Here is a 26,899-nt window from a genome sequence, read left to right on the forward strand (position 1 = left end):
TAGGTCAGATGGTGCCTCAAGAGAGGCCAGTAGAGCAGGTCAGGTTAGGTCAGATCGGGGCGTGTCATCACGGAGACCGGTGCGGTTCGCTGGTAATCGAACTAGTGAGCAGCTCACGCCGGCAACGGCCAGTTACTGGCGACAATTTGGCAGGCAGCCTCAACAGTCTTCAGACTACTACAATTACGGTTACGATTTGAGTCATGGGTCAGGCCAACGAATGTATCACAGTGACGTCACACTGGTGACGATTCGTGACTGGCGACGGTCGACAGTGACGTAATCAATCCGTGGTTCTGGCTGTCCGATAGGTCGGCTGTTGGTGCAGGCTGGTGACCTGAGGCTGGTGAAATGAGGACAAGACCACACGCTGTTTTGGCGTATTGACAGCCCGATATATGATCCGACTGCAACAGCCATTGACACTCCAGCAGATCACTTGTCAGTTGGTTGGCTGGCTGGTCGGTTGGTTATCGGCTGATATTCGGCCAGACCGCCGGCTAGTGCGCACCAGCTGCTCACTCCCGACAGACCGTCCGCGGGCGCCAGCTGTTGACGCCGGCCGCTGATTGGCTGGGCCCGCCGCTGACGGCCGCACCGGCCGAGACGTCGCCCGGCGCTCCGGCCGTCTAGGAGCATGTGACCGAGCTCACCTCCGAGGAGCCGCAGTTGTGCTGGTCCCAGCCGCCGTAGGAACAGGCCATCAGGTGGTTCTCGCTGCCGCCACACGCCACGTCGTCCATGTGGAACTTGAGGACGCCGCCGTAGCCGTGAGTCGAGCAGCAGGCGAACGTGCCGGCGCTGGAGCACGGTTAAAGAGAGGAGGTCAGAGGCAGCCGACTGGCCGAGGCGCGCCCCTTGCCGCACCGTCACGCCACCGGCGTACGGCCTCATCCCCCTCCCCCTCCTCTTAGCCGCGGCGCTTTAGGACGTCGGTCAGGAATGTAACGGACCCTGAAACGATTCTAAGGTTGTGAGAATACCCATAGTGCAAAACGCAAGAAGACCTACAACGGACCAGTTTAATCACTCGATGACACGCGCCTGGATTTCTGCTTTCCGGCGCGTCACTGGCGATCACACCGACTGCCATCAGGGTCCTTGCAGGGCTTTAAAACAGCATGGCATCGCAAATGAGCGAAACGAGGTGGCACAATGGCGGGTTAAAGGGGAAATGAGCTTGGTGCTTAATCAGCCGGGATCGTGGGGAAGCGACACATCCAACGACGGCACGTCGTGCATTCCGAGATGTCAGGAAACTTAGATATTGTCAGAAAGCCCATCCTTTCATGCTCTTATTGCGTCATTCCAAGAGGATATTTTGACATGATGAAAATAACCACATTTGCTGATGCTTATTTCAACCTGTTAACTGAGCGATAACATCCACAGTCGCAGGGTGACATGCTGTGATAGGGACAACTGAACATATGAATGCAAGGTCGTCAGAGAGCAGGTGAAACATTCCTGGCTTTGCTATGAACACTAAATGATGGTTCAATGTTGATCGGTCCCTGAGGTACAGTTTTCCGCCACTTCTGAACTCCAAGTAATAGTGTGCAGCGCGCGCACAAGTGCCGGTAGTCCCAGGGCACACACCTGTACTCCAGAAGCGCACGCACGTATGACTCATGGGTACCATCACTTGAAGCCATGCTAATAGAAGATGACGAAAAAAACAACGCAATTTTGTTGACACTAGAGACGTCCAGCATACAGTCCAGCAGTACACTCATAGTTTAGCGGCACATACGCACCCGAGGCCCAGCGGCACGTATGTACCTGAGGTCCAGCGACACATACGTACCTGAAGCCCAGTGACACGTACTTACCTGAAGCCCAGCGGCACGTACGTACCTGAAGCCCAGCGACACGTACGTACCTGAAGCCCAGCGGCATGATGTACCTGAAGCCCAACGGCACATACGTACCTGAAGCCCAGCGGCACATACGTACCTGAAGCCCGGCGACACGTACGTACCTGAAGCCCAGCGGCACGTACGTACGCGAAGCCCAGCGACACGTACGTACGTGAAGCCCAGCGGCACGTGCGTGCCTGAAGCCCGGCGGCACGTGCGTACCTGAAGCCCAACGGCACATACGTACCTGAAGCCCAGCGGCACATACGTACCTGAAGCCCAGCGACACGTACGTACCTGAAGCCCAGCGGCATGATGTACCTGAAGCCCAACGGCACATACGTACCTGAAGCCCAGCGGCACGTACGTACCTGAAGCCCAGCGACACGTACGTACCTGAAGCCCAGCGGCATGATGTACCTGAAGCCCAACGGCACATACGTACCTGAAGCCCAGCGGCACATACGTACCTGAAGCCCAGCGGCACATACGTACCTGAAGCCCGGCGACACGTACGTACCTGAAGCCCAGCGGCACGTACGTACGCGAAGCCCAGCGACACGTACGTACGTGAAGCCCAGCGGCACGTGCGTGCCTGAAGCCCGGCGGCACGTGCGTACCTGAAGCCCGGCGGCACGTGCGTACCTGAAGCCCGGCGACACGTATGTACCTGAAGCCCAGCGGCACGTATGTACCTGAAGGCCGGCGGCACATACGTACCTGAAGCCCGGCGACACGTGCGTACCTGAAGGCCAGCAAGACGTAATACCTAAACCCTCGCGCGGCGCGTAGACGCGGCCAGAGGAGTGCTTACTTGAAGCCGAGAGATCGACAGAAGACGCCGGCGTCTACGTCATCCCAGCCGTCATCGCACACGTGGCCCCACTGTCCGCCCGGAGAGCGCAGCTCCACGCGGCCCGTGATGCAGGCGCTCGTGCCGCCCGCCAGCCGGTACTCATCTGCCAATGTTCAGCAGACTTCAGCAACCTAGTTCCCCGTCCCCGAAAGCTCTGGGTGTGGAAGTTAACGACGATTATCTAGATGCTATGAAGCTTGCATCCGGGAATGTGTTGCATAATGTGGTCAAAGATGGAACAGCCCTTATTCCCTCCCGCGTTTAGCATGGGAAAGTACATTTTAGTTGATTTGAGGAAGCCCGATAAGCCTTGAGCCACGAAAATGAATTAAACTAGCTCGCAGCCAAGCATGTGAGCGAATTTCGGAAGTAACGGGCGACCTCTCCCTTCTAATACCACACACCCTTCGCTCGAAATGAGCAGGGTGGCAGTATGGGTGGGCGTCGGCCGCCAGGGACGATACTCACAACCGCCAACGGACACCGGCGAGCAGACGTAGTCGGAGCACGTGCCGCTGTAGCACGCGAAGCGAGCGTCGTGGGTGCTGCAGTCCTGGTCGTAGGTGCAACTGCCCCCGTACGCCACCGCTGGAGGCGTTGCGCAGGTCAGGTCAGGTCAGGTCGGGCGAATGAGTCGGGTGGACCGGCTGGGTCAAGTGGGTTGAGTAGGTCGGGTGGACCGAATGGGTCAAGTGAGTTGGTGTGTCGAGTGGGTCGGTGCGTCGGGCGGATCAAGTAGGTCAGGTATGTCGACGGGTGGCGTGGGTCGAGTAGGGTGGTGGGTTAGGAATGTTGAGAGAGTCCGTGGATCGCGTAGGTCGTTGGGTCAGATGGGTCGAGTAGGACGGTAGGTCAGATGGGTCGAGGAGGACGGTGGGTCAGGAATGTTGGGAAAGTCGGTGGATCGAGTAGGTCAGTGGGTCAGACGGGTCAGATGGGTCGAGTATGTCGGTGGGTTGGGTATGTCAAGTAGGCCGTGGTGGTCGGGTCGGTGGGTGGGTCAGATGGGTCAGGCGGGTCGAGTAGGTCGGTGGGTCAATGGGTAAGTGGGTCGGTGGATAGAGGGGGATTCGGGCATCCCACCGATCCGCTCGCCACATATCATGTAGGGAATGGCGTTCTGGGCTGAATGATTACTTAGGACAGCTAGCTATGGGCTTGCACCTCTGAGCGGCGTTCGCAGACTTTCGTTGACTTTGTCTGGCTCGCGCTGACTGTGTTGGCTTTCCGTTATCTTTGCCGTAGATGTTGGTCCGACTTCGTCAAGAGTGAATGTGCAAACACAAATGCAAGACATAGGTTGTCGTGCGGTTGTCGTTTCGCGGATGTAGTGGACCCCAGGGTACCTGGGTTGACCGTGACCTGCCTGCCCAGGTGCGAAGTGGATGGGAGCACGGGAGCACTGGCGAAGCACATGGTACCTAATGCTGCAAGGTAGGGAGCTGTGCTAGTACTGGTGGCTTTCGATACCGCACTTTTCTTAGTTGGTAATGCGATGCGAGTGCGCCCGTATTTTATCGCGAAACAAAAGAGAGCATTGCATGTAAATCCATTTCCTTTGCTAACTTGGTAATTTAACGCGCGCTAAAGTGGGGATCAATTTAACACCCACCCACCCACCCCCCAACGGGTTTTCCCAAATAATTTCCGAACAGCGTGGTACAACCGCGCCACACCTTGTATAACTGCACACAATTGAATAGTGAATCGTTCTGTATAAAAATATACACAGATCTTTTCAAGGCCGCTGGCCTATGAGAGGTCACAGTGAGGCCTTGTCTGTCAGCGGAGGCGATTCCTTGGGAATGCTTCAACATGGTTGACAATGCAGCATTAGACGAAGTCAAGCAAATTTCAGATGACTTCTTAGACAACTGGGACTGCTGAACTTGGGATTACAGCCGATTTCATTGGTCTCGGGTCGGGTGTGGGGGTCACATCGAGGTCAAAACCAAACAGCTAAATTACTGGAGGGCTTTCTTTATGATGTGTTTACGCTCATTTCCAAAAGATGCCTTATATTGATTTCATGAAGATCAGGTGAGGTCACTGACCCTAAGTGATCATGATCAACCTTTGGCTTTGAGGAGCGTGCCGCCTGAGGTAGTGCTTCGTGTCGATCTCAAATTCAAATAGCGACATAATCCAAAATGTCATTTTTACCTTCTAAAGATTAAACAAGGCCACTGGCCTGTTGCGAACACCAATAATGCTGCTAACAGCTGGTATCTAGGCAAAGGTTGGATGCGCGAAAATGTCTGAGGGCACTTCGGACACCGATCTGGGGCTTGACTTTGTTTAACCTTATTCGAGACAAAGAACACAACATATGAGACTTCCACACTCAACTCGGTGAATGGCCCTACCTTTCTCATGACTTTAGTGCATATAGCTCTCGTAGTTTTCTTTAGATGGCGGGGGGTATAAACACTCCACAGCACGAGCGCGGCGCATTTTACCGGCCATCCGGGCGCGGGCTAAAGGGAATGGAGCACATTTGAAGATATTAAAGCAAGCATCAGATATGGTGAAATAAGCTCACTCATAACTACTGGTGTACTTTTAAGTGGAAAAGGCTCCTTAATATAACAGAACTTCTCTATTTAGTAAATATGTTCCTCAATACGTCATTGTTTGATGACGTTATCGTACCTTGCACAGCACTGAATGAGAGCCAGTTGACCGCCATTGTATCTGGAAATTGTGCTCACGAACACCAGATATGAACGACTCGACAAAGATGTTTTCTTGGTCTTGATCACCGCATGACCAATGGAATGGCAGGATCTGGATGACGTAATAAATTATGCATATATTTGCGTGCGTGCCGCTCAGAAATTATAGTGGTTTGGATCTTAAGAAGGGTAGGATCGAGAACTGCACCGAATGACCTTCAAAGTGGCTATTCCAGTTCAGAACCCCATAACCAACGGGGAACACTCCCTTTAAGGATGAACTCATGTGGCATTGTATTATTTCAGTGCATCATCCAGCAGTCAATATTTAAATGGTTGCAACATCAGATCTCTCACCTCGCACCATAGAACATTACATTGCAACATAGCACATTACAGCACTTGTTGATGCCGGTACGATCCTGTGCCGCTCGGTGAGATGTAAAGAAGATGCGGTCGTACTCACAAGGCCGGCAGGTGCCGCTATGCTCCCAGTGTGCTGCAGGGCAAGTACAAGTACCAGAACAGATGCTGTTCGCAGTTGTCATCTGCCAAACAGCGGAAAGGGTGAGCGTTATTGATTACATTTACAGCTCATCAGTTACCTGCCATTTAAAGGGAATGTTTCACATTTGAAGATATTGAAGCAAGCATCAGATATGATGAAACATGCTCAGTTATAGCTATTGGTATATTTTTAAGTGGACAGGACTGCTCTAGACAGCACAATGCTCTGTTTAGTAAATACGCTCCTCAATGCGTCATGCTTTGACGTGTCATGGTCCCTTGCACAACATTTATAGAGAGCTAATTGACGGCCGTTATATCTGGAAATCGCGCTCCCGAACCTCAGATGCGAGCACCTCAACAAATGTGTCGTTTGCCCTTGATCGTCGCATGGCTGATTGAATGGCAGGATTTGAATGGTATTATCATGACGTCATAAATGCCAAGGTGACTTTTAAATACTTCCCCGACATACCTTGCCCCATTTTCGCCGGCGTGTGGCTCAGAAACTAGACGGGTCAGGGCTTCACACGGGCAGCATTGTGAACAACACCAAAAGGCTTTCAAGATGACTAATTCAGCTCAACCCCCCTCCCACATATATATATATATATATATATATATATATATATATATATATGCTTTACCCAACCAACCCGTTAAACCCATGCAACTGTGCCCATCCCCACCCGCAACCCACTATCTATGATCAATTAGTTACGAGCATCCTTTGGCCGCTATCCATTCATTTGCAGTTTTCAGGACTCCATTCCTATGATATGGGTGAGTTTCTGAAAAGTTTATAAGAAAACTTGCTGTTTTGCGTTGATTATTGCAAGAAAAGTGCAAATCGAGCTTATTATGACGAAAAGAAACGCAAGCTTTATCGTTTCTTGGCGTCCGTGATCAGCATGTTAACGATGTTTTACCCCACATATTTGCCTTAACCTGTAATTTTTCCCAAATTTGTACACAAACCAGCCCGTTACCCATTCCATATGGCTATCCCTGCGTTGACCTACGCCTTGGAGCGCTCTAGCTGAAATCTTAACCATCGGCGGACCCATCGGGCTGCGCAGAGCCATGCCAGACTGAGGACCTGGGCATCTTTTCGGCGAGCCGATGCTAACGGCCAGGTTTGGCTTACAGCACCGAATGGAAGCCTGCTCCGAGGCTTCAAGTCCCAAATAAAAAACAGGAGCGGGGCTTACAGCGGGCTCAGCTGATGGTAGAGCGACGCTGGCGAGCGTCATCGTTACTTGTCGAATACGAGCATGCGGGACACTTGGTTTAGTCGTGGCTGGAAAACGCGATATGGCTGGTAAGTTAGTGGCCACGTCAGCCTGGGCACATAACGGCCGTGCGGCTTGTGCCTTTGGCCCCACATGGGGTCCGAGTTCGAGTCCTGGCTGTGGCACGGCCCTTAGCGCTAACATGACCCTTGCAGGCGCTCCATAAAAGAGCACACGATGACGTGCATCGTGTTTCCCTCTGAAAAGGGATTCAATTCCTATTTGCCCAATTGTAGCATTTAACCATTAAAGGATGCCCCTTCAGGCGGCTTGTGGCATGCCGACTTTTCGCAGCATTCTTCACGTGTGAATAAAGTGCTCACGGCGCTCGTTATGAAAGCTGTTTGCACATGATATCAGTTTAACTACAAGCATGCTTTGATCTATCTGGAGATGACAGATGTTGATTTATGACAATGCAATCATTCCAATTTCGAAAGATTAATGCTTACAACATACCTCCCGTTGTGGTTGACCAAAGCACTATGGTATGATTACATTTTCACACTATACTTCCTTCGACGCACAATGTTGTACCCAGGCCATGAAATCATCATCTTGCTGCCCCTCCCCCCCGCACCATTCATGGCGTCATTGTGCAGCCAAGAGAATGACTACGCCTTTGACGCATCAGGCCTATCCTTTGCACATATTTTTCATCCATTGTGTTTTCATTATGTTTTTGCACAATGAAATGCATTAAGCTCGTGCCGAGGCCACAATAAACGTATCTAACCATGAAACGTCGCCATGCAGCACAGTACCATGCTTTGTAGCGCGTCGTGCGACTGCCGTGCTAGCGTGACGCCAAGCTGCCGTGCTAGCGTGGCGCAGAGCTGCCGTGCTAGCGTGGCGCCAAGCTGCCGTGCTAGCGTGGCGCCAAGCTGCCGTGCTAGCGTGACGCCAAGCTGCCGTGCTAGCGTGACGCCAAGCTGCCGTGCTAGCGTGGCGCCAAGCTGCCGTGCTAGCGTGGTGCCAAGCTGCCGTGCTAGCGTGGCGCCAAGCTGCCGTGCCAGCGTGGCGCCAAGCTGCCGTGCCAGCGTGACGCCAAGCTGCCGTGCTGGCGTGGCGCCGAGCTGCCGTGCTGGCGTGGCACCGGGTGCTAGCGTGGTGCCAAGCTGCCGTGCTAGCGTGGCGCCAAGCTGCCGTGCCAGCGTGACGCCAAGCTGCCGTGCTGGCGTGGCGCCGAGCTGCCGTGCTGGCGTGGCACCGGGTGCTAGCGTGGTGCCAAGCTGCCGTGCTAGCGTGGCGCCAAGCTGCCGTGCTAGCGTGGCGCCAAGCTGCCGTGCTAGCGTGGCGCCAAGCTGCTGTGCTAGCGTGGCGCCGGGTGCTAGCGTGGTGCCAAGCTGCCGTGCTAGCGTGGTGCCAAGCACGCGGAGCGACGAGTGTGCATTCTGAACAGCGACGTCTGCTTATGAGCTCTTAATCCTAGCAGGCTGGGCAGCTGAGGCTGCAGTGTGAGTACCCATAGAATGATTAAGGTGCAAGGAAGAACACTGGGGTGTAACCATAATGTAGCCATGATAAAACTATGGATGAAACTACCATAGATGGAACCATAATGTTTGTTCTTTGTCAGAAAAAAAAATGCAAATCTGTTTCGAGATGGTCCTGGACCAGCTGTAGTATGCTCCGGTCAAGCAGATGTCCCCCTGTAGTACGCCCCTTGTCAAGCAGATTATTGCTTGAAGGGGGGGGGGGCGGGCAACGCGTATAAAGTCATTGACATCTTCAGCTTTGTATCGATGAACTCACGTGGCATCTCAGATTTGGATCGAACCACCCTAGCGCACGGCCACACGCCGCGCGACGACAAAACGCACGCCTCCCGCGACTTTCCGTATCTGCGTCCCACAAGCAAACAGGCGAAGTAAGCAAGCAAGTGATGAATTCCAACAAATCGGTCTGTCTGAGTCGTGACGTCGCCATCGGCTGCCACAGGCTCTGCTGTGCGGTACGGGAAGCCAGCAGCACCTGTGGCAGCACAGCGGGCGTGCTGCTGTGCGGTGCGGGAGCCCAGCACGCCCGCCTCCCTTCAGCGGGGGGGGGGGGGGGCAGTCCATCTCACCGTGCACTCTTCGTTGACGGTGCAGGCCTCGCCCAGATTTTTGGCTGGTTTGCAGACGCCCTCCACGCTGACATAGTTGGGCCGGCAGGCGCACGATCCAGACGGACAGTGTTTGGTGGTCTCGTCCCCGCACTCGTGGTCCATCGTGCACGGGTCCCCCAGTGCCTTCACTGCAAAACGCACGGTTAGAATGCGGCCATGAAGGCACCACGCATATTTCCCCCGGGTACGAATTCCTACTGCAGTCCCAAACAGGCTGCATGTGCGTGACCATTTCGACAGTGGACCGGGGCCGAGGAACAAACACGCAATCGACAGCGCCGGCCCCGACAACAGACTGGTAACCACCAGCAACTTAGCGGATACTCACCAGCGATCCGTTTGGTCTGAGGCAAGCAGAGTCGATGCGTCTACCTGGTGATACCTTTCTGCGCATATTTAAATCCAAACTTTCACCAGAGTTTGCATCATACCCGCGTCCTTCATCGTCAAACAGTGATTTGAACCGCTCCTAAATTCAATCGCGCCATTCGAAATACGCTACCACGGCAAAAAGGCAACGCGGCTTTGGAAAAGAGAGCGGAGATAACATCTACGGCAAAATGTTGCAGTGCCATTCAATGTGTTGCAGAGACCCAGAGGATTCAAGGATGAGGTGGCTCATTAACTCACCTGGGAGACATTGCGTATTCTGGTAGTTAAAATAGCCTGCATCGCATTCACAGGTACCACTGGCACCACATATGCTGTTTTCCGTAATGGTCTGAAAACGGTTAGTGAAATTAGATTGCTGCTTAGCCGCGAATATCATTTTTGTCCTAAGCCCATAGTCGATTTCGCGATCTCTACCGCACGACGGAAATAATGCCTCTGGGCTGTCCATTTATTTGCGATCGCCTTAGGTGGGTCCGATTGGTCACGCTCTTTAGTGATGCCGAGCGATGACCTCGACGCAAGTTGCCATCGCAGTCCAACTGCTGATTCTTCACTGTTAAAGTGACAATAAAGGCTTATGGCAGGTTAGCTTACAATACTTAAATGACAGATCCGGCCCTCAAAAAACTGGAGCGTTTGAGTAACGGCTGCGTTCAAGAGAAGAGAAGGGCTGCATCCCCACATCATGTTTGATTTTGAGATAACCGGAGCGGCTTGGAAAGCCGAGGAACCCCTCGACCAAAACATCTTCGAGAGTAGAATACACTTAAAACATCATCCATCCGCCAGTCATAAGTTGTTTCTGTGTTTTTGACGTAACCGGCTTGTACAGAAAACTAACAATGACCCCGCGGACACCTTGAGACTGTCGTGTTTCAGAAGACGTCGGCAGGGAGGGGTCCGGGGAAGGAGCGGGGGGGGGGGGGGGATTCACCTGACACTCGATGTTGGCGCTGCACGCGCCGGTGAGCGGCACGCCCGGCTGACAGTCGACGTTGCTGTTGACCCAGTGCTGGCTCGGGCACTGGCACGTGCCAGCTGTACACTCGCCGTTGGTGATGGACTCCATACACACACTGGTGCTGGTGCAGTAGTCGCCCAGCACGGGCTCTGGCGGCGCAGGCAGACCGGGGTCACAGTCAGGTCAGTTCGCGGGCCGCGCGCGACCGATCCGGCAAACATCTGCCCACTCTGGTGAACTCACGATAGGCGCCACGATCTTGTAAATCCACCACTCCACCAGTCCACAGTGAAATGGTACGTTCATCCTGACCTGTGTTTGGCAAAAAGGCTCACATTGCTGCTCGTGCAAGCGGGTAATTTTGCCTCAGACATTCTAGTGGGTCAAAAAAAAAACGTTTGGTGGTACACAACCGTGCAAATAATCACGGTTAACACGTTTGATCTTCAAAATGGGCTATTGCCTACGCACGCCAAACCACGGCCTACTCACATATTGAGTAAGTTTTTTTGAGTTATCTGAAAGACCAAGATCCGCAGGGTCTAGTAACGAAAAGTTTATGAACTTTCCAGTGCTATGCAGACAAAATATTAGGAGGTTAAAAGCCTTAGCCCGCGCCCGGCTGTGGGCTTCAGGCCCCCCCCCCTCCCCCCCCGGTGGGAGGAGTTGACCTCCCCTTGGGATCCCCAACTTCCAAGCGCCGTACGAGGAAAAACAAAAATACCGTTTGAAATGCTTTCTTAACTCATAAACAATACGCACAAAATTTCTGACTGTAGCTTAAATGTGAGGTCACCAGAGATCACGAAATGCCAAAAGCGGTCCTTCCGATAGATGCAGTAAAAATATATTTATATTTTTAGCCTGTTTATATTCTGGCTAATTTAGTTTATTAGATGCAGCTGAGGGACAAAAGTATTGCAGACACAAAAATGTCATTTTATGGTGATCTAGAGGCCATGAGAGGTCATCTTAGGTCAAATTTACAAACCGCTCAATCGGAAAATTCGAAGAGCTAACCGGTTCCATGTGACTAGTAGAATGCTTTTCTGTGGTCAGAATTAGTGCGTTGTACATCTACAGGTACTCAAGATCGCGTGGCTGTTTTCTCCTTTACACATAGTCTCTTCAACGCTTGACAATGAATTTGTAACAAACTGAGAACAGGTACGTTGGTACATGACATTAGACGTCATCAGCGCCACAAACATGATAAGGAGGCGGTTACACGTGCCGTACTCCTTTACCTAGCTTCCCTACTACTGGCAGCATAGGTCATCACGATAAAGAGGCGGTTACACGTGCCGTACTCCTTTACCTAGCCTCCCTACTACTGGCAGCACAGGTCGTCGACCTTGAATGACCTCATATGGCCTTGCATGTCCTTTCATGGCATGCTGTGATTTCAGCGTATATTAGAATGAATTCACATGTTTAAGTGCAGTGTTTGAATTCTGAGTCCAAAATTGTTCAAATAAAACGGCCTGTTATGAGCTCGGCATGCATTTTATAGAAGGTATCTATAGAGATTGGTCATGACCTGGCCCGAGGTCATGGACTCTGTATTCAGATGATGGTTGCTCGTGTAAGTTAGTACTCTTTTTCTCACACGCAAACGCCAAAGCTTAGCAAAAGTACGTACAAATTTGCATTATTGACGAAAATAGGAAGTTTTTACTTGACTTCATATCACTAATCTCGAATCTGCTGAAAAATCTTAAATAAAAATTGTAGTGCTATCATCTTCTATTCCTATAGGAAGTTCTAACTATGACAAATATTCCACAAAAAAGTTATGCTTGGTTAAAGTTGTTTAGAGGTTAGCCTCTTTGACCTGATCTAGATTACTGGTCTCGCTAAATTAAAACTTCACATTTGCACCAAGGATGCCAAAGTCATGAACAGGTGGTGACAATTTTGAATTGCTGCAAGCGTTCGTTTCTGGGCTGATCTCGAAAAAAACGTAGAGGTAGGTCATCTCCCCCCCCCCCCCACCGACTAGAGGTGGGTTAACACGGGCTCGGGTGGGGGTCAAATTGCCCCCCCCCCCCGAAGGTTTTTCCAGAATGGTTTCCGAGCGACGTGGCTTAGCCGCGCCAAATTTTGCATAGCTGTAGATAATTGAATAGCGGATCGTTTGGCTTCACAAACTGAGATGTACATTGTAAGGTTTCTGACCATGGCAGGTCAAAGTCAGGCCGTCATTTCAGCGAAGGCAATTTCCAGGGAATCCTTCAATCTGATCCAACAACGGAGTGTTAGACGAAGCCATTCCTCTCTGAGATGCTTTCTTAGGCAACACAACAGTTGAATGAGCAAATTAAATTGACCTAAGGTCAGATATGAACTTCACACTAAGGTCAAAACCAACCTGTTTTGTTACTCTAGAGCTTGCTGCATGGGATAGCTTCTAACGCTCATTTATAGTTTATTGAAAGCAGGAACCGCATTATGCATCTTCCATGGACTTCTTAGAGGTCAGAATAGGTCGTTGACCTAAAATGACCCAGGTCAACATTTTGGTTTAGAAACATGCTGCCTGACGTAATCTTTGTCGCTCAGTCAAATGCAGAACTCAGAACAATCTTGCATGATTTTGGTTGCCTTGACCTTCAAAATGTCAAACAAAGTCACTGACCTTGAATGAGCACGTAACATTTTGCTTAGAAACGGTTATTTAGGTTCCGGGGGCACTTAGGAAACCAACCTGAAACCTGACCTTGTTTGACCTTTTTTACTCAAAGGTCATGACCTAGGAAGCTGCAATTTTGACCTAAGTGAGTTCACGTACAGATCGATATACCCTGCAAGTTTCGTGTGTCTAGCTTTCTTAGTTTACGAGATTTCAGAGGGGTCAGATTATTCCCCCACCCGAGCGAAGGGTATCTATCCGGTCACCCGGGCGCGTGTTAAAAGGATTGTCCTACTTTGTATGGAAGTTTTGAACTGAAATAATCATTTTGAGGATAACTCGGCGGAGTCCACAGCCCTGCCCTCATAAGGCCTAAAAGCCCCAAGTATCTGAGCTGCACGCCCCAAAGATGCGCAGACTATTTTGTGCAGACTATTTTAAGGCCATCCCTGTATGCATAACGCGATAGGAAGGTCATTCAAATCTTGCCATCCCATTGGTCATGCGGCGTTCAAGACCAAGAAGAATATTATCGTTAAGCCGGTTAGATCTGGCGTCCGTGGGCACCATTTCCAAAAATAGTGGGCATCAATACGCTGTTAACCAATGTTGAGCAAGCTGTGCAAGTTTCAATCACGACTGGTTCTTGGTGATTCGGATCAGGGCCTTTTTGACTAATAATGGCCCTTTCAAGGATATCGGATGAAGGAGAACGGTCAAATATGGGAATGCAAGTTAATTTCTTAATCTTACGGACAAATATGCAAGAACACCACCACAAAGGGACAGAACGCGGACAAGTAACGACATTTGGTTTAGCAAAGACTTCCCGCGCCGCCTTGCCATGCCTCGGCGAGTTTGCATTGGTACAAGTTAGAGCTCGGCGACAATGCCATCCCTCAGTGAGTTTGAAATGCTACAAGGGAGAGTTTGAAATGCTACGAGTTAGAGCTGAACAACAATTGCGCACGGCCGGTTTGGCAGCACCGCAACGTCATACAAACGTTCCATGACGCAATCAAACTATGACATTTAAGGAGCACATTTACCAAAAAGGGGAATTTCGTCGTCCAGAGCAGTCTCACCCACATAAAAGTATTCCAGCATACATAAGCGAGCTTATTTCATCATATCTGATGAACATCGCCAAAACTCCCTGTCTGGAGCACTTCATTAAAGAACTGCGCCAAAACCGAGTATATAAATACGGGCAAACACCCTAAACTCCCGGATATATAGGCTAATACACCACGAGAAAAGGCCAAAATGCGAACACATAACGACATTTAGGTCATCGCGTACTCCCATCGCCACCACTGGCATGTCTCGGTGAGCTGAAGTGCTACACGTAAGTACTGGGGTGGCAATTTCAAAACGGCTAGTTTTGCAGCACCTCGTCATACAAACGTTCAATGACACTATCAAACAATGATGTAATAAGGAACATGTTTACTAAATAGCTAAATTTTGCTTTCTGGAGCAGTCTTTCCGATTTAAAGGGAAGTTTTCACATTTCAAGATATTAAAGCAAGCATCTCATATGATGACATAGGCTCAATTATCACTCTTGGAACGCTTTTTGGTGAAAAATGCGGCTCTAGACTGCACATTTTCTCTATTTCATAAATATTCACTGCAATAAGGTATTGTTTGATTGCGTAATCGTACCTTGCATAACATTGATTAAGAGCCAATTGGCGGCCGTTTCATCTTTAAATCATGTTCACGAACGCCAAATATGAACGACTCGACAATGGTATTTTGATTGGCCTTGATCGACACAAGACTAATGGAATGGCAAGACTTGGGTGGCGTTATTATGGTGTCATGCATGCCTGGGTGAGCTTGAAATAGTCTGCGCGAAGTAGTCTGCACATCTTCGCGGACGTTTAACCCAGAGACTTGATGGGCTTAGGTCTTGAGAACCTCAGGGCTGTGAACTGCACTGAATGGTCTTCAACATGGCTTTTCAGTTCAAAACCCCATGCAAATGTGGACCACTCCCCTTTAAAACGATGTTCCACGTTCGAAGATGTTAAAGCAAGCATCAGATATGACGGAATAAGCTCACTTATAACTACTGACCTAATTCTAAGTAGAAAAGGCTGTTCCAGACAACATAATTTCTCGTTTAAGCAAATATGCTCCTGAATACGTCTTGCGTGATGTAACGTTCGATAGAACGCATGATGGAAGGAACGGCACGCATGAACGAACGTGAACATGAACGGCATGTAGTGTTGGCGCGATGTTGAGCTGCTACCAAACTAGCCGTACAAAACTGCCACCCGAGCACTCACCTGTAGTACGTCAACGGCCCGGGAGATGAACGCGGCGGTATTGGAAGTGCGTCCGTGGTGGTCCTGAACGAAACATCGTTATGTGCTGGTGTTTCAGCCCTTTCTCGTGATGTTCTTGCACATTTACCCCTTGAGTTTAATTTGTTGACATGCATTCACATGCTCGGTTTTGGCGCTTTTCTTTATTCATTCAATTACAAATCTTATTTCTGTAATAACTAGTAAGGATGTCTATTTCCTTGTATTATGCAGCACTAAGCGTGATTTATTATTCAACATCCGCCCCTCTTACCCTATATCTTGCTTCATCCTGCATCCTCTCGAAACCCCGCTTGTCCGGTGCTGGCTGCATGGTCAGCCACGGGCGGGCCGAGAGCCTCGTGGGAAGGGGGACCCTGACTGGGTGCCCAGCGAGCACGTACGGGTTAAAGCTCGGCGGCTGGTCCTCCAGGTGCATGCAAGTCTGCCCCACCACTAACCATTTTTCTTTATCCCATGGCCTTGTAATGATCATTGCTGGTCCAGCAAAAAAATAAACGTTACTATTCAAGCATGCCCAACGTTGGCTAAGAACTAATTGACGACCGTTATACGTGCTCACAAACACCACACATGAAAGGCCCGACGACCATATTCCTCGAACGGAGCATGGCCAATGAGGTAGCAGAATTTGAATGACGTTTCTATGGCGTCATTCATGCCTGAATGCCCTTGAAATAGACTGCACGAAAAAGTCCGAAGAAAATAGTATGCATGTCTTCGCGAGCGTGCGGCTCTGAAACTGGAGGGTTGTATGCCTTAAGAAAGGCCAGAGCTGTAAACTGCTTACCTCAGTCCAAAACCCCATACAACTGTGGAGCACTCCCTTTAAACGTATACCAAGAGCTGTAACTGAGCCTATTTGTCGTATCTGGTGCTTGCTCTAATACCTCACAATGTGGAACATTCCTGCCATAGAATAGATTTGCTAAAGGTAAGTAATACACCATTTCATACGTTGCCATTAAGATGGCTATGGGGATTAATGGGTTTAGAAAAAACGGTTTATGAGCATTCGGGTCAGATTGTGGATCCATTTTCACATTTCATTCCCGGTCGGTCCCGAAAACTCATGTAGCTGACTTTGTTTACACTTAGCATGAAAGCACAATAAATCTGTCATGCCTCCATAGTGAACTGGCGTGACCGAACCCGCAGCTGAAGGCATTGCCCGTTTTCTAATGGCCCCCACACTTGAGCATGCAGTCACGCCCGGGAGGTAGACCACGCGTGGAAATGTGTACAAAACGCACGCTTTTGCTAAGGTCATGCCCATTTTTCATGGGCAGGTTATCGCTCGTGTCAAGGGCCATTTGGCATGGCATAAATTGGAAACAGCAGTTCAGGTACATATCCCACTGCACCCATTACGGCGCCGTCACATAACTGATCCACGTCAGTGGGCTGGGTGCTGCCTACGACACGGCTACCACGCACACGGCGGGCCGGCCTACGAGACTGGCTGGCACGCATTGGTGCGCTTACAGGCTCGCACCGGCGCAAATCGCTGTGTTCCGGTAATAACCGCCCCAAAGCACGAACTGCGCGCCGCCAACGTCGCGCGGCACCAGGGCACTTACGGCAGAGCGGCACAGCGCAGCGGCCGGTCGTCTGGCACTCGCTCCACAGCGCTGTGTGGCTGATCTGGAACAGCCAGACCAGCGCTGGTCAGTCTCGCACACACACAGAGTGGGGCCAGCGCTGGCTGCAGCGCATGCGCACTGGGGCACCGACTCCTCGTCAGCCGGCGGAAGGTTGTCGTCGCTCCCCCTAAATCCTCTGGCTTTTTGTCACATTTATATATAGCAACAAAAGTCCTCCAGACTCTTGGTAACATTAAGCGAAAGCCTGAAACACTTTTAGAACACGGACAAATGAGAACGTAAGTGGTTTTGCATGCAATTATGACGCAAAATACATTTCGAGGCGACTGCTTTGTGGTATTTTGTGACAAAGGGACGCGCCTCACGACCGCGAGATGCATTCGTACGCACGTCGCGTTCACACAGTACAGATGTCAAGGCAAGCTGGTACTGCGGCTCGCTTGGAACTCCACAGCCCGCGTCAGCACCTACAATCTTGCGATTAAACTGGATAGATCAAATCATAATGAATCATGATGTAAGTCACTTCTCATGAAACGATCATCCGCAGGATCTTGCGGTTGTCGCAAACCTCCTCAATATTACTGAAAATCCTTCAATGATCAACTTTGATAATTGTTGCAACATTGCGGGATATTGCCACATGGTTTCGCGGATTAATGAATCACTGCAAAGCCAAGGAATAGCCTCCACTGATCTTGCATGGTGCACAAACGTTCGGAAAAGGATGTTGAAAAGTCGCAGATTTGCATACGAATAGTTATCGCTGATAACTATTCGTACCAGCGTACCTCATTGCAATGCTACACTGGCGCTAGAGGCTTGTGTCATGGACATTGAAATGCTTGTAATATAGTGATATTAGCAAATGTAGGCTTGAAATTTGTTGCATTTATGTGGCATCAATTCCGACTCTGGCTCATAGCTCATCACCGTTGATTCTGACTCGTCACCGTTGATTTTGACACCGACTCTAATCAGTATAGCTCATCACGAGTTTTCCTGTCTTGGACTTGGTAGATGTAGCGTCATTTCAGCGTCGATTTAAAGCATATAAACTCCGGTGACAACAGTTATAATATAACAGCAGTAAATTAGCTTATATACTAGAGCATGTAGACCTTTATATGACGTATGACGCATATGCCAATAACAAGGCGCAAACAACTGTGCGGTGTTTCGTGCTGTTGTTCTTGCTCACGCGTCAAATCCATTACAGTTTGCTGCTCATATCTACGTCGATGCGATTCAGAAATGACTCTGTGGCAAAGTCTCTTTGGTGCGACGAGTGACGCTGATGGCCAATGCGAGCCCTAATTATGTCGAGGTTATGACCTATTATGCGTTCTGACCCACTCTCTACGCCTCAGGAAGGGCCAGGCGTCGGGCGCCGGCTCCTTGGCTTGGCGATTAGTGAATGTTCTGTATCGCTTTGTTGTTGGCTATGGGAGAGTAGCTATGTGACAGACCATCGCGCAGTACCTTATGTTTGATAAAGTTCGCAGTTTGACTGAACGTGACGCCCGGACACTACGGAAGGAACGTCCATTTAGTTTCAGCAGTCCGGGGAACAAACGGCGGCGGGATGAACAGCACAGTTCCAATCGCACCTGTTTCGCTAAATGTGAGTTTTGCTGGCGGCGGTCAGACTCGTCTGCCATGTCCAGGGACAGCAGTCCTTCTGAGGCAGACGAGGACAGTACAGTGGACAGTGGCACCAGCCGGCCCACGGAGCCAGGAATCACCATCAGCAGCCGGCCGACGGAGCCAGGCATCACCATCAGCAGCCGGCCGACGGAGCCAGACATCACCATCAGCAGCCGGCCGACGGAACCAGGCATCTCGGCGGAGCCAGACTGTCAGGGTATCATAAGGTCTTAAAACATATCATCCTGGACATGGGTGCTTCTGAGAGGGGAAACGATGAGGAGGAAAGGAGAGGGGAAGCAATGAGCAGGAGAGGAAAGGGGAATCGATGACGAAGTGACAGCTGAGGGTATAGGAAATTTACTGAAGTTCGAGATTGCGCGTTATTTATTGACCATTTACTGATATTTAAGACAGTAGTATTGGTCTTGTTTCTTGGAGAAAACTAGGAAATAGGAGATATAGTTGGGTTGATATTTCAGCAACATGCCTTGTTTCTTCTGCTATTGTTTCGATAAAGGCATGTTGCCGAAACATCAACCCAACTATGCTTCCATTCTTCTGGGTCTCTCCGAAGAATGAGGCTAACACTATTGTGTTATCTATGTGGATAACGTTCCTCGCTAATGCACTGGGCAATTTACTGATATATAATTTACTGCAGTATGTTTGCGTGTAGTGTAATTTGTTTTAATGTGCCGTAGTGTCTGGTCTGTAATGACGTAACTTAATATACTGCTTGGTCTTAGCTGGAGGGAAATTTTTGAAATATTCAGCACAGTCGATAACTAAGGCCATTAAAACGATAAATGCTTCTGTCCCTTTGTGCCGTGCCTGAAATTTCAGCCAACACCGTAGGACAACCGAAAAACAGGCATATCAGGGCATGGTTACCAATTGCACCCAATCAAATTGCTTCCTTTTTGGTAGCCTTAATCGGTCGATTCCATCAGTCGTTCTGAAACTGGCAACATAACGCAGTTATCTTAAGCTGCGTCCACCTGAGGTGGGGTGGAGTAAAGTGACGCCCCGTGAGTGTCAAAAATAACTTCTGAGTCCCTGCGGTAGGCAAACTAAATTTTCGATCCGTGGGAAGTGGTGAATTTGACAACTTCTGTATCAAAGCAAATGTCTTCATGTTGAGTCAGGTAACTACGCCATGACGTCACCCATGAAGACTTGCACTGCGATCTTTGTCAGATGGAATAACTCGCACTTTGCCTCCTCGCTATGAGCTGTTTTGTAGTTATCCATCGACTCGAATGACTGTTTGACGGTCAGAGTCAGTCATGCTACACCGGGTCACATGAGGTCATCATCAGAGGTCGCGTAGGTCAAGGTATAAATGTTGAACGAAGCAGATTTCAAAGCATTTTTGTGATGAGTAAGTTGATAACACCGACAGATTGCCAAACGGATGGCTTGAATATGCTAAACATTATGAAGAACATGTCTGATGAGTGCAATAGGGTGCCCGAGAGTCAGGTACCGCTGTGCTGACAACAGCGTGAATGATGTCCGATGAATGTAATAAGGTGTCCGACTGTCAGTTGCCGCCGGATCGGTGCCAGCGTGAAGTTAATAAGGCTGCGGAGGGGACGAGTTGTTCCTTTACGAGGCACCGTCCGTGATTGCACGCCTGAAAACAAATATGGCACGGGTGCCGAGACGGGGCGAGTTGGCTGACACCCTCAGGACGACACGCTTCCGACGAATGCTCCCAACCACTACCGCCATACCGCGGCATCCAGTAAGACCCGTCATTTTCGAATTTTGCAGGCGATACAAATGATACAACTCCACCACTAACTCATCTTTATCAATGGAATCGACTCCACCTTGATCAGACGAACATTTTCTCATTCCAGCCTGATTTATTCTTCATAGAGAGTCAAACAGCAGCAGTAAGTTTAATTGAGCGAGCTTATGAAACTGAATCATTCAACTTTTTCTTTGACAACGCGTCCCGGAAACACGGCCATGCTCTGTAATTCCGTCACATTACATTGAAACATCAGGAAACATTGTTTCATGTCTGTATGCTTTTGAAAAAATGACAGCAACACTACAAAACGGCATTATTATATTGCAGTTGACTATTTACATAGCGAAGCTCAAATCCCTTTCCTGTGCAGGACAAGGAGGCAAATTCTGCAAACTCGCAGACTTATCAAAGCTTATCAAAGCGTCCCGCTACGACCAACAAAATGAAGCTTACTTTATTGTTCATTCGAGGAAGTCCAAGTCGCAAAACAGATTCCTTTATTCAAAATGGCGTGGGCTGGTGCATACAGACGAATGACTGAAAGCTGCTCCATGCACATTTCCAAGATGAACTTTTATCTGAACGTCGCGCTAAACTTGCACAATCATCTAAAGAAATAGACTAAAAGGACAGAGTAGGTCAAGGCTGGTGACCGGGGGGTCAACAGGGCTGCCGTCTTGAAAAATAGCATACCCACCGTCCAAACACTTGTTAGAATTTGACATGCGCAAAAATGTCTCAGAGCTTCTGGTATTTCGGCATTACGAGTGGGAAGTTCTTATCTTGACAATAATCAACCTTCGGTACACCAGGAAGTACATACTTGTTAAGTGTCACTGTCAACTAGGCATTGATTATGTTGAGTAAACTTGACGTTTTGAAACTGAGCCCAAAGTCAGATTTCTGCGCATTCTTCCCTGGTAACATTTTGCAGCATATCTTCGCAACATAATACTGAAAAATATGCTGCACGACACTCATTTTCCACTCGGGAATACGCTGCACAAAATGTGTCGAATCTATTCCTCGGTACTTGTTGGGGTCTAACCAGGTGAACGCCATATAACCGAATGTACTTTAGACCCGTTGCTGACTCCACCATACGGGATTAAAGTTGGGTGCGCCTCATACCTAGTGAGAAAACAACCTTTTTACCTCAAATGCCGAGGATGGTGCGTGCATGTTCTGATCCCCTGCCGTGTAAGCGCAGTCGATTCCCTGCCATGTAAGACAGCCCTTCTTTTCCGTGAAACGATAATCCGGAGCGTTGAGGGAAGTCTGCCCCTATTACCATCGACGTCCTAGATTTAACAACACAGCACGCTGGCGAAAAAAAATCGCAAAAGCTTAAACCGATGAACAGTGACATACGAGGCTCCCGTTCATAAATGGCAAGGTGCTGAAACAGGTAAATACCTCCGCACCATGGTGTGGGTTGCACGACCTTAGGGCAGCGTGTACTGGTGGTCCTGGCTTGAAGGTCATGCTGATTTGATCAGCTCCTGAGACTCCAGCGTGCACATCTGCGAGTCAGGCTCGCCACGCAAATGCCAATCGGCTGAGGGGAACATGCAGACGGAAGAACGCAGGATTTCGGATATCTCGTAACCTGGGCCAAGGACGTTTCAAGTATGAGAACAAAACGTAGCGTTCATGACCGTTGTAATGAACACCTTGGAGACTCACAACTGCGGAAAGTGACCACTTGGTAAACACATGATAGCCTGGCACGGGCAAATGAAGTATGGGACGACAAATGCCAACTTTGTGGAAATTTTATCAACAGTAAAATACAGTGCGAATTCCAAAATATACGGGCTGTTGCACACCAGTAATATTCGTCCTATGTTGAACACTCATCATCAACATCACATCGGAACTTAATTTGAACAACGTTCAGGGGTGTAGTTTCCTACTTGTTCTGTTTGGGGGGAGGGGGACTGGAGCCCCAGCCTGACTTAAAGAAGAAAACGGTTTAAATTTTGGGAGAAATCTGCTTACTGCGAATTTTGAGAGTATGCTGTCGTTTTTCACTGTTCAGACCCCTCCCCCACTCATTATGCGAACCCACGGCCCTGGCAACGTTGTTAACGTTATGTCGTTTTAAGATAGTTGTCCTATTGTTGTTGTAATAATGTCATCGTGATTTACAACGCCGCCTCACATATGCTTTTATTGATGCTCGCCACAAATCATCAAAACTTTTCGGCTCGCCCGTGTTTTGGTTTAAGCACCTGAGAGTTTGAACAAGTGTGTGTTCGTGACGTTCGTGGAATGTTACCAAAGAGCTTAATTATCCAGCCTTATACCGGGTACCTTATGAATGCCTGGCACCATGAGGACGCTCTACTTTAGAAGCTTGCCGCACATCGCAGAATTTTGTACGAGATCCATGCTTTATCTCGTAAAAGCCTGACAACGTTTGCAGACATCGCTGGCGTATGACGGAGCTGCCTTACCATAAAAGAATAGCACTTCCGGGCCAGCATTGGTAGACAGTAACCGGATGTGGATCTACAGTGGCGGTACGCATGACATATCAAGAGGTCTAACAAAATAATCAGGAAATCGAACTCCCGAAAGTGTTTTTGTTTCATCGTCGTGCACTTAATCGTCACTTCACATTTGCGGTGCTGGAGGACTTGGCCCCATGGAACCCAAGCCGTGACGGAGAAGTGGGAGATTATGGTGCAAAGCCTGCTTCCCTGGCAGAATTCGCTGCTATCATTCCCAGCACTCAGTAGATTTGACGACAAACGATGGGTGTGACTTCTGCTTATCGGAATTATCTTTGTATTCGGCATCGAATTAAATCTGGCGATTGCGGCTGCCGTAGCCCAGGGGTAAACGTAAATGCAACTGTCCTAATCCAGTGGATTTGAGTGCGCGTAGGCATCCAGGATGTGCGCATTGTTTGCCCCATCTCATGATATCACTGTTCTCATATAATGCACTTATTTTCAAGTTGCTTTGTTTTTGTTGTCCATTTTATTACAACTCGTGTTATTTAAAATTTATTTCAGCTCTTTCATCTCCGAAAAGTCATGGGTAAATCCCGTGCTCTCTGTTATTCCGGCCATTCCGTTCATCGTTATGCCGATTACACACATTGCTCTGACCCAAGGCACTTCGGCCCGCCTACATCAAGTCTTCTTGCCTCGACCACTTCACTGCCTCCTCCTACGGCCACCCCATTCCACCTTAACTGGTCCACTCCTGCTATACGTACCCTGGCCACCACAGCCCTTTTAATCTCGGCCACTCTGGACGCATCACCCCCCTCCCCCTAAACGTTCGGCGGCGCCTGGCCCGGTCGCCGGGTTCACCCTCACCTCCGCCACGCCGACGGCCACGCCGGGGTAGAAGTCAAAGTAGGTGACACCGGCGTCTCTGCTCAGCTCGGCCGAGCCGCCGCCGGACCGGCAGAGCGCCGCTCCCAGCAGCTGGCAGCCGCGCAGCTCTGCCGACAGCTGGCCGTAGTTGAAGCTGACACAGGCGGGCGCACGTCGTGCACAGAGCGCCAGGCAGTGGGCGCGGGTGGCCATCATCGGTCCGAGCGGCACCGTCTCCAGCGGCGTCAGCGGCAGCAGTCCGGCCCGGTGCTGCCCGGCCGCCGAGTGCAGCTCCACGGCGCCCCGTGAGCCGGACGGCAGCAGCAGCAGCAGCAGGTGCAGCAGGTGCAGCGGCGGCAGCGGCGGCGGTGTCGCCGCGGGTGGCATGGCTAGAAGCCGACGCGGCGTGGCTGACTGGCTGATGACGGGGTGGTCGGCGGCGCGCCCGTGTTGTGTTGCCCTGCCGACGGCCGCCACGGCACCCGTCGGTGACGAGGGCCGTCCAGCCAGGCGCTCCGATTGGGCAATGGAACGACAAACGACATAAAGGGCACGCTCCAACGACATAAAAGGCATGCTCCTGGTTGTGTGAGACACCGGCAGCGGTCAAAATATGATCATAAATGAAATAATGAAATGCCCCAAATACACCATACCTCAAAAATATCAAAACCTCGTATGGTAGCGGGGCGTGGTGGATGATACATCGGCTACCTATCTGTAGTGCGAACTATCCCGATCGAAGACGGCCTGTGTTGGGCCCACACAAGGTACCTAGTCAAGGCCGGCGGGCATCTCTTTTCTGTCAATGATCCGATCCAATACGGCCTGTGTTGGGCTACACAAGGTACCTGCCCAAGATCGGCGGGCATCTCTTTTTCTGTCAATGATCCGATCGAATACGGCCTGTGTTGGGCTCACACAAGGCACCTAGTCAAGGCCGGCGGGCATCTCTTTTTCTGTCAATGTGCTTTACTCATTTTCATGTTCTAATTTTACATGTTTACGTCAGATAAATAGCCGAAATTCATGCGACCACACGAGAAATGAATTACCAGCCTAACACCGTCAGCAAAACCGTGCCATCATCTGCCCTGCAGATCTAATAGTATCGTCAGCGAAAGACACAAGCTATGCAAAATAATATGCAAACGAACACCCATCACATCGTGACATCCATCATTCAGCTATAGACACACAACTCTGCGAAACAGACATCTCACCAGAGCCCGACACGGCCGTGTGACCCAGTGCGGCCGCACACAGCTAGGCGGGAGCGGCGGCGGCGGCAGCAACGGCAGCAGAGAGGTGGCACCAAAGTCGGGGGCGGGGGTGGGGGGCCATCCTGATAGGCGCGAGGCATCAGCGGCAGCGATAGGGCCACACTGTGGGGAGCGCAGCGACTCGGGCCGGAGCACCAGCCAGCCAGCCGCGGCAGTACCGGACGGCACGCTTAAGAGGCCGAGGCGGACAGCAGGACTACGGGGACGTGGAGGAGGCAAGGCACGGTATAGGCTGGGAGAAGAAATGGAGATGCTTTTGACAATCATATCGAAGCTATGTCAGGCTATTATTCAGTATTAGAATCAAGATATGTACATAAAGCATTTCAATTTTCCTTTAACTATCCATTTTCCATACTCTCTGGCCATGTATTTTTCAGTATTAATGTCTCACTTGAGCAGCGTTTTAAATTAATTAAAGTACGGGCAATTCTCTCGACGTCTCGAATCGTATACAACATATTTTGCTTTTGTGACAATATGGGCAATAACTGTACTGTTGCAGTCACCGAATATCTTTACTTTGTTGCTGAGTTGTCCCAACCCATATCCTGATAAATGTCGAGAAATTTCATCCCATAATCTCTAATAAATTCGGGTTACAAACATAACAGTTTTTAGTTTTTCCGGACCTCCCTACAGAACGAACATAGGTTGTTCTGCTGTACTACTATTGGGCTTCGGAAAGTGTTAGTGGTTAAAATTCGCAAGACTAGCTTTAGCTGAAAGGACATGCATCGAGATGCACTGATAGAATTCCTTACATTTACAACCGAGAGCAGTTCACTTACTTCAATGTCTCAAGCTCAGTTATCAGTGGCGGGAACTTCTAGCTTTACCGTGCGTTCGTTTGCTAGTCGCGGTTTCGCGGTTGAACGTCGAAGCACATATGTGGCATCGGGGCACAGGGTTGGGTGAGTTTCGCTAGCGCCTCCTCATCTCGCCGCCGTGAGCAAAACCACCTCCTGAATCTTGTGTAAGTTGCGATGCCATCTCCGCTGCTTGTGATGGAAATGAGCATTGAGTTTAAATGAATATCTGTGCTTCATCTTCATGCCTGATTTGCCGCGAAGAACCGTCCAGCCCCCCCCCCCCCCTCTTTCTCATTCATATTTATATATGGGGTCATCGGGATATTTGGGACAGCATCGGGAGGACTCTGAGGAGGCGCCTCCTCCGTGGTGCGCGCCGTGTGACGCCGTCCGCCGCCGGCTCTGCAGGCAGAAGCTGAGTTGGAACTGTGATAGGCACAGTTTATACTCAGCATGAGTCTATAGCATGAGTACTGTGCGCTTAATTCCGCGCACCAAGGGTATGATGTTCCAACCCATGACCCTTTGAAGGTGCATTGGGAAAGGAGATCAGGAGTGGTAAAAGTGTACTTTTTGTCGCCGACCTAATTCCTGTTGGCAAAGTTGTCGCCAGCAAAGAAACGCGACACCATATGACATAAGATGGCTATATAGTCCATGCCCTGTAGCTCCATTAGGAATGGGCCTATCACCGAGTGCCTGCCTTATCACAGCATTTTTCAATATCGTGAGCACAATCGAAACGCTTATTTAAACGATGTCTTTCAACTAATGTCAGGATAACTGTTATTGCTAAGAAAGCAGACAAACCGACCCTAGACTACGGGATAGC

At 49.9% G+C, this 26,899-nt stretch overlaps 1 protein-coding gene across 1 annotated transcript; it reads right to left on the reverse strand.

Moving 5' to 3' along the window:
- Nucleotides 1–571: 571 nt before the first annotated feature.
- Nucleotides 572–10,006, reverse strand: LOC119103722 (deleted in malignant brain tumors 1 protein-like). The gene is made up of 6 exons (XM_037227354.1): nucleotides 9,930–10,006; nucleotides 9,258–9,427; nucleotides 5,857–5,938; nucleotides 3,184–3,303; nucleotides 2,674–2,818; nucleotides 572–801 (listed from the first exon to the last, which is right to left on the reverse strand). Exons 2-6 carry the CDS (start codon nucleotides 9,399–9,401, stop codon nucleotides 630–632), a joined length of 663 nt encoding a protein of 220 aa, XP_037083249.1. The 5' UTR covers nucleotides 9,402–9,427; nucleotides 9,930–10,006; the 3' UTR covers nucleotides 572–629.
- Between the last annotated feature and the right edge of the window lie 16,893 nt (nucleotides 10,007–26,899).

Source organism: Pollicipes pollicipes, unplaced genomic scaffold (genome assembly GCF_011947565.3).
Source record: "Pollicipes pollicipes isolate AB1234 unplaced genomic scaffold, Ppol_2.1 Scaffold_5724;HRSCAF=6776_pilon_pilon_pilon, whole genome shotgun sequence".
In the NCBI taxonomy this organism is placed as follows: Eukaryota; Metazoa; Arthropoda; class Thecostraca; order Pollicipedomorpha; family Pollicipedidae; genus Pollicipes; species Pollicipes pollicipes.

Bases quoted from the DNA above. Each gene is read 5' to 3' on its own strand.
- LOC119103722 (XM_037227354.1), bottom strand. From the start codon at position 9,401: ATGGACCACGAGTGCGGGGACGAGACCACCAAACACTGTCCGTCTGGA. The intron at 3,304-5,856 runs GTGAGTACGACC...CAACGCCTCCAG, and splicing joins TAGCGGCACCTGCCGGCCTT to CGGTGGCGTACGGGGGCAGT. The intron at 802-2,673 runs GTAAGCACTCCT...ACCGTGCTCCAG, and splicing joins TGTCGATCTCTCGGCTTCAA to CGCCGGCACGTTCGCCTGCT.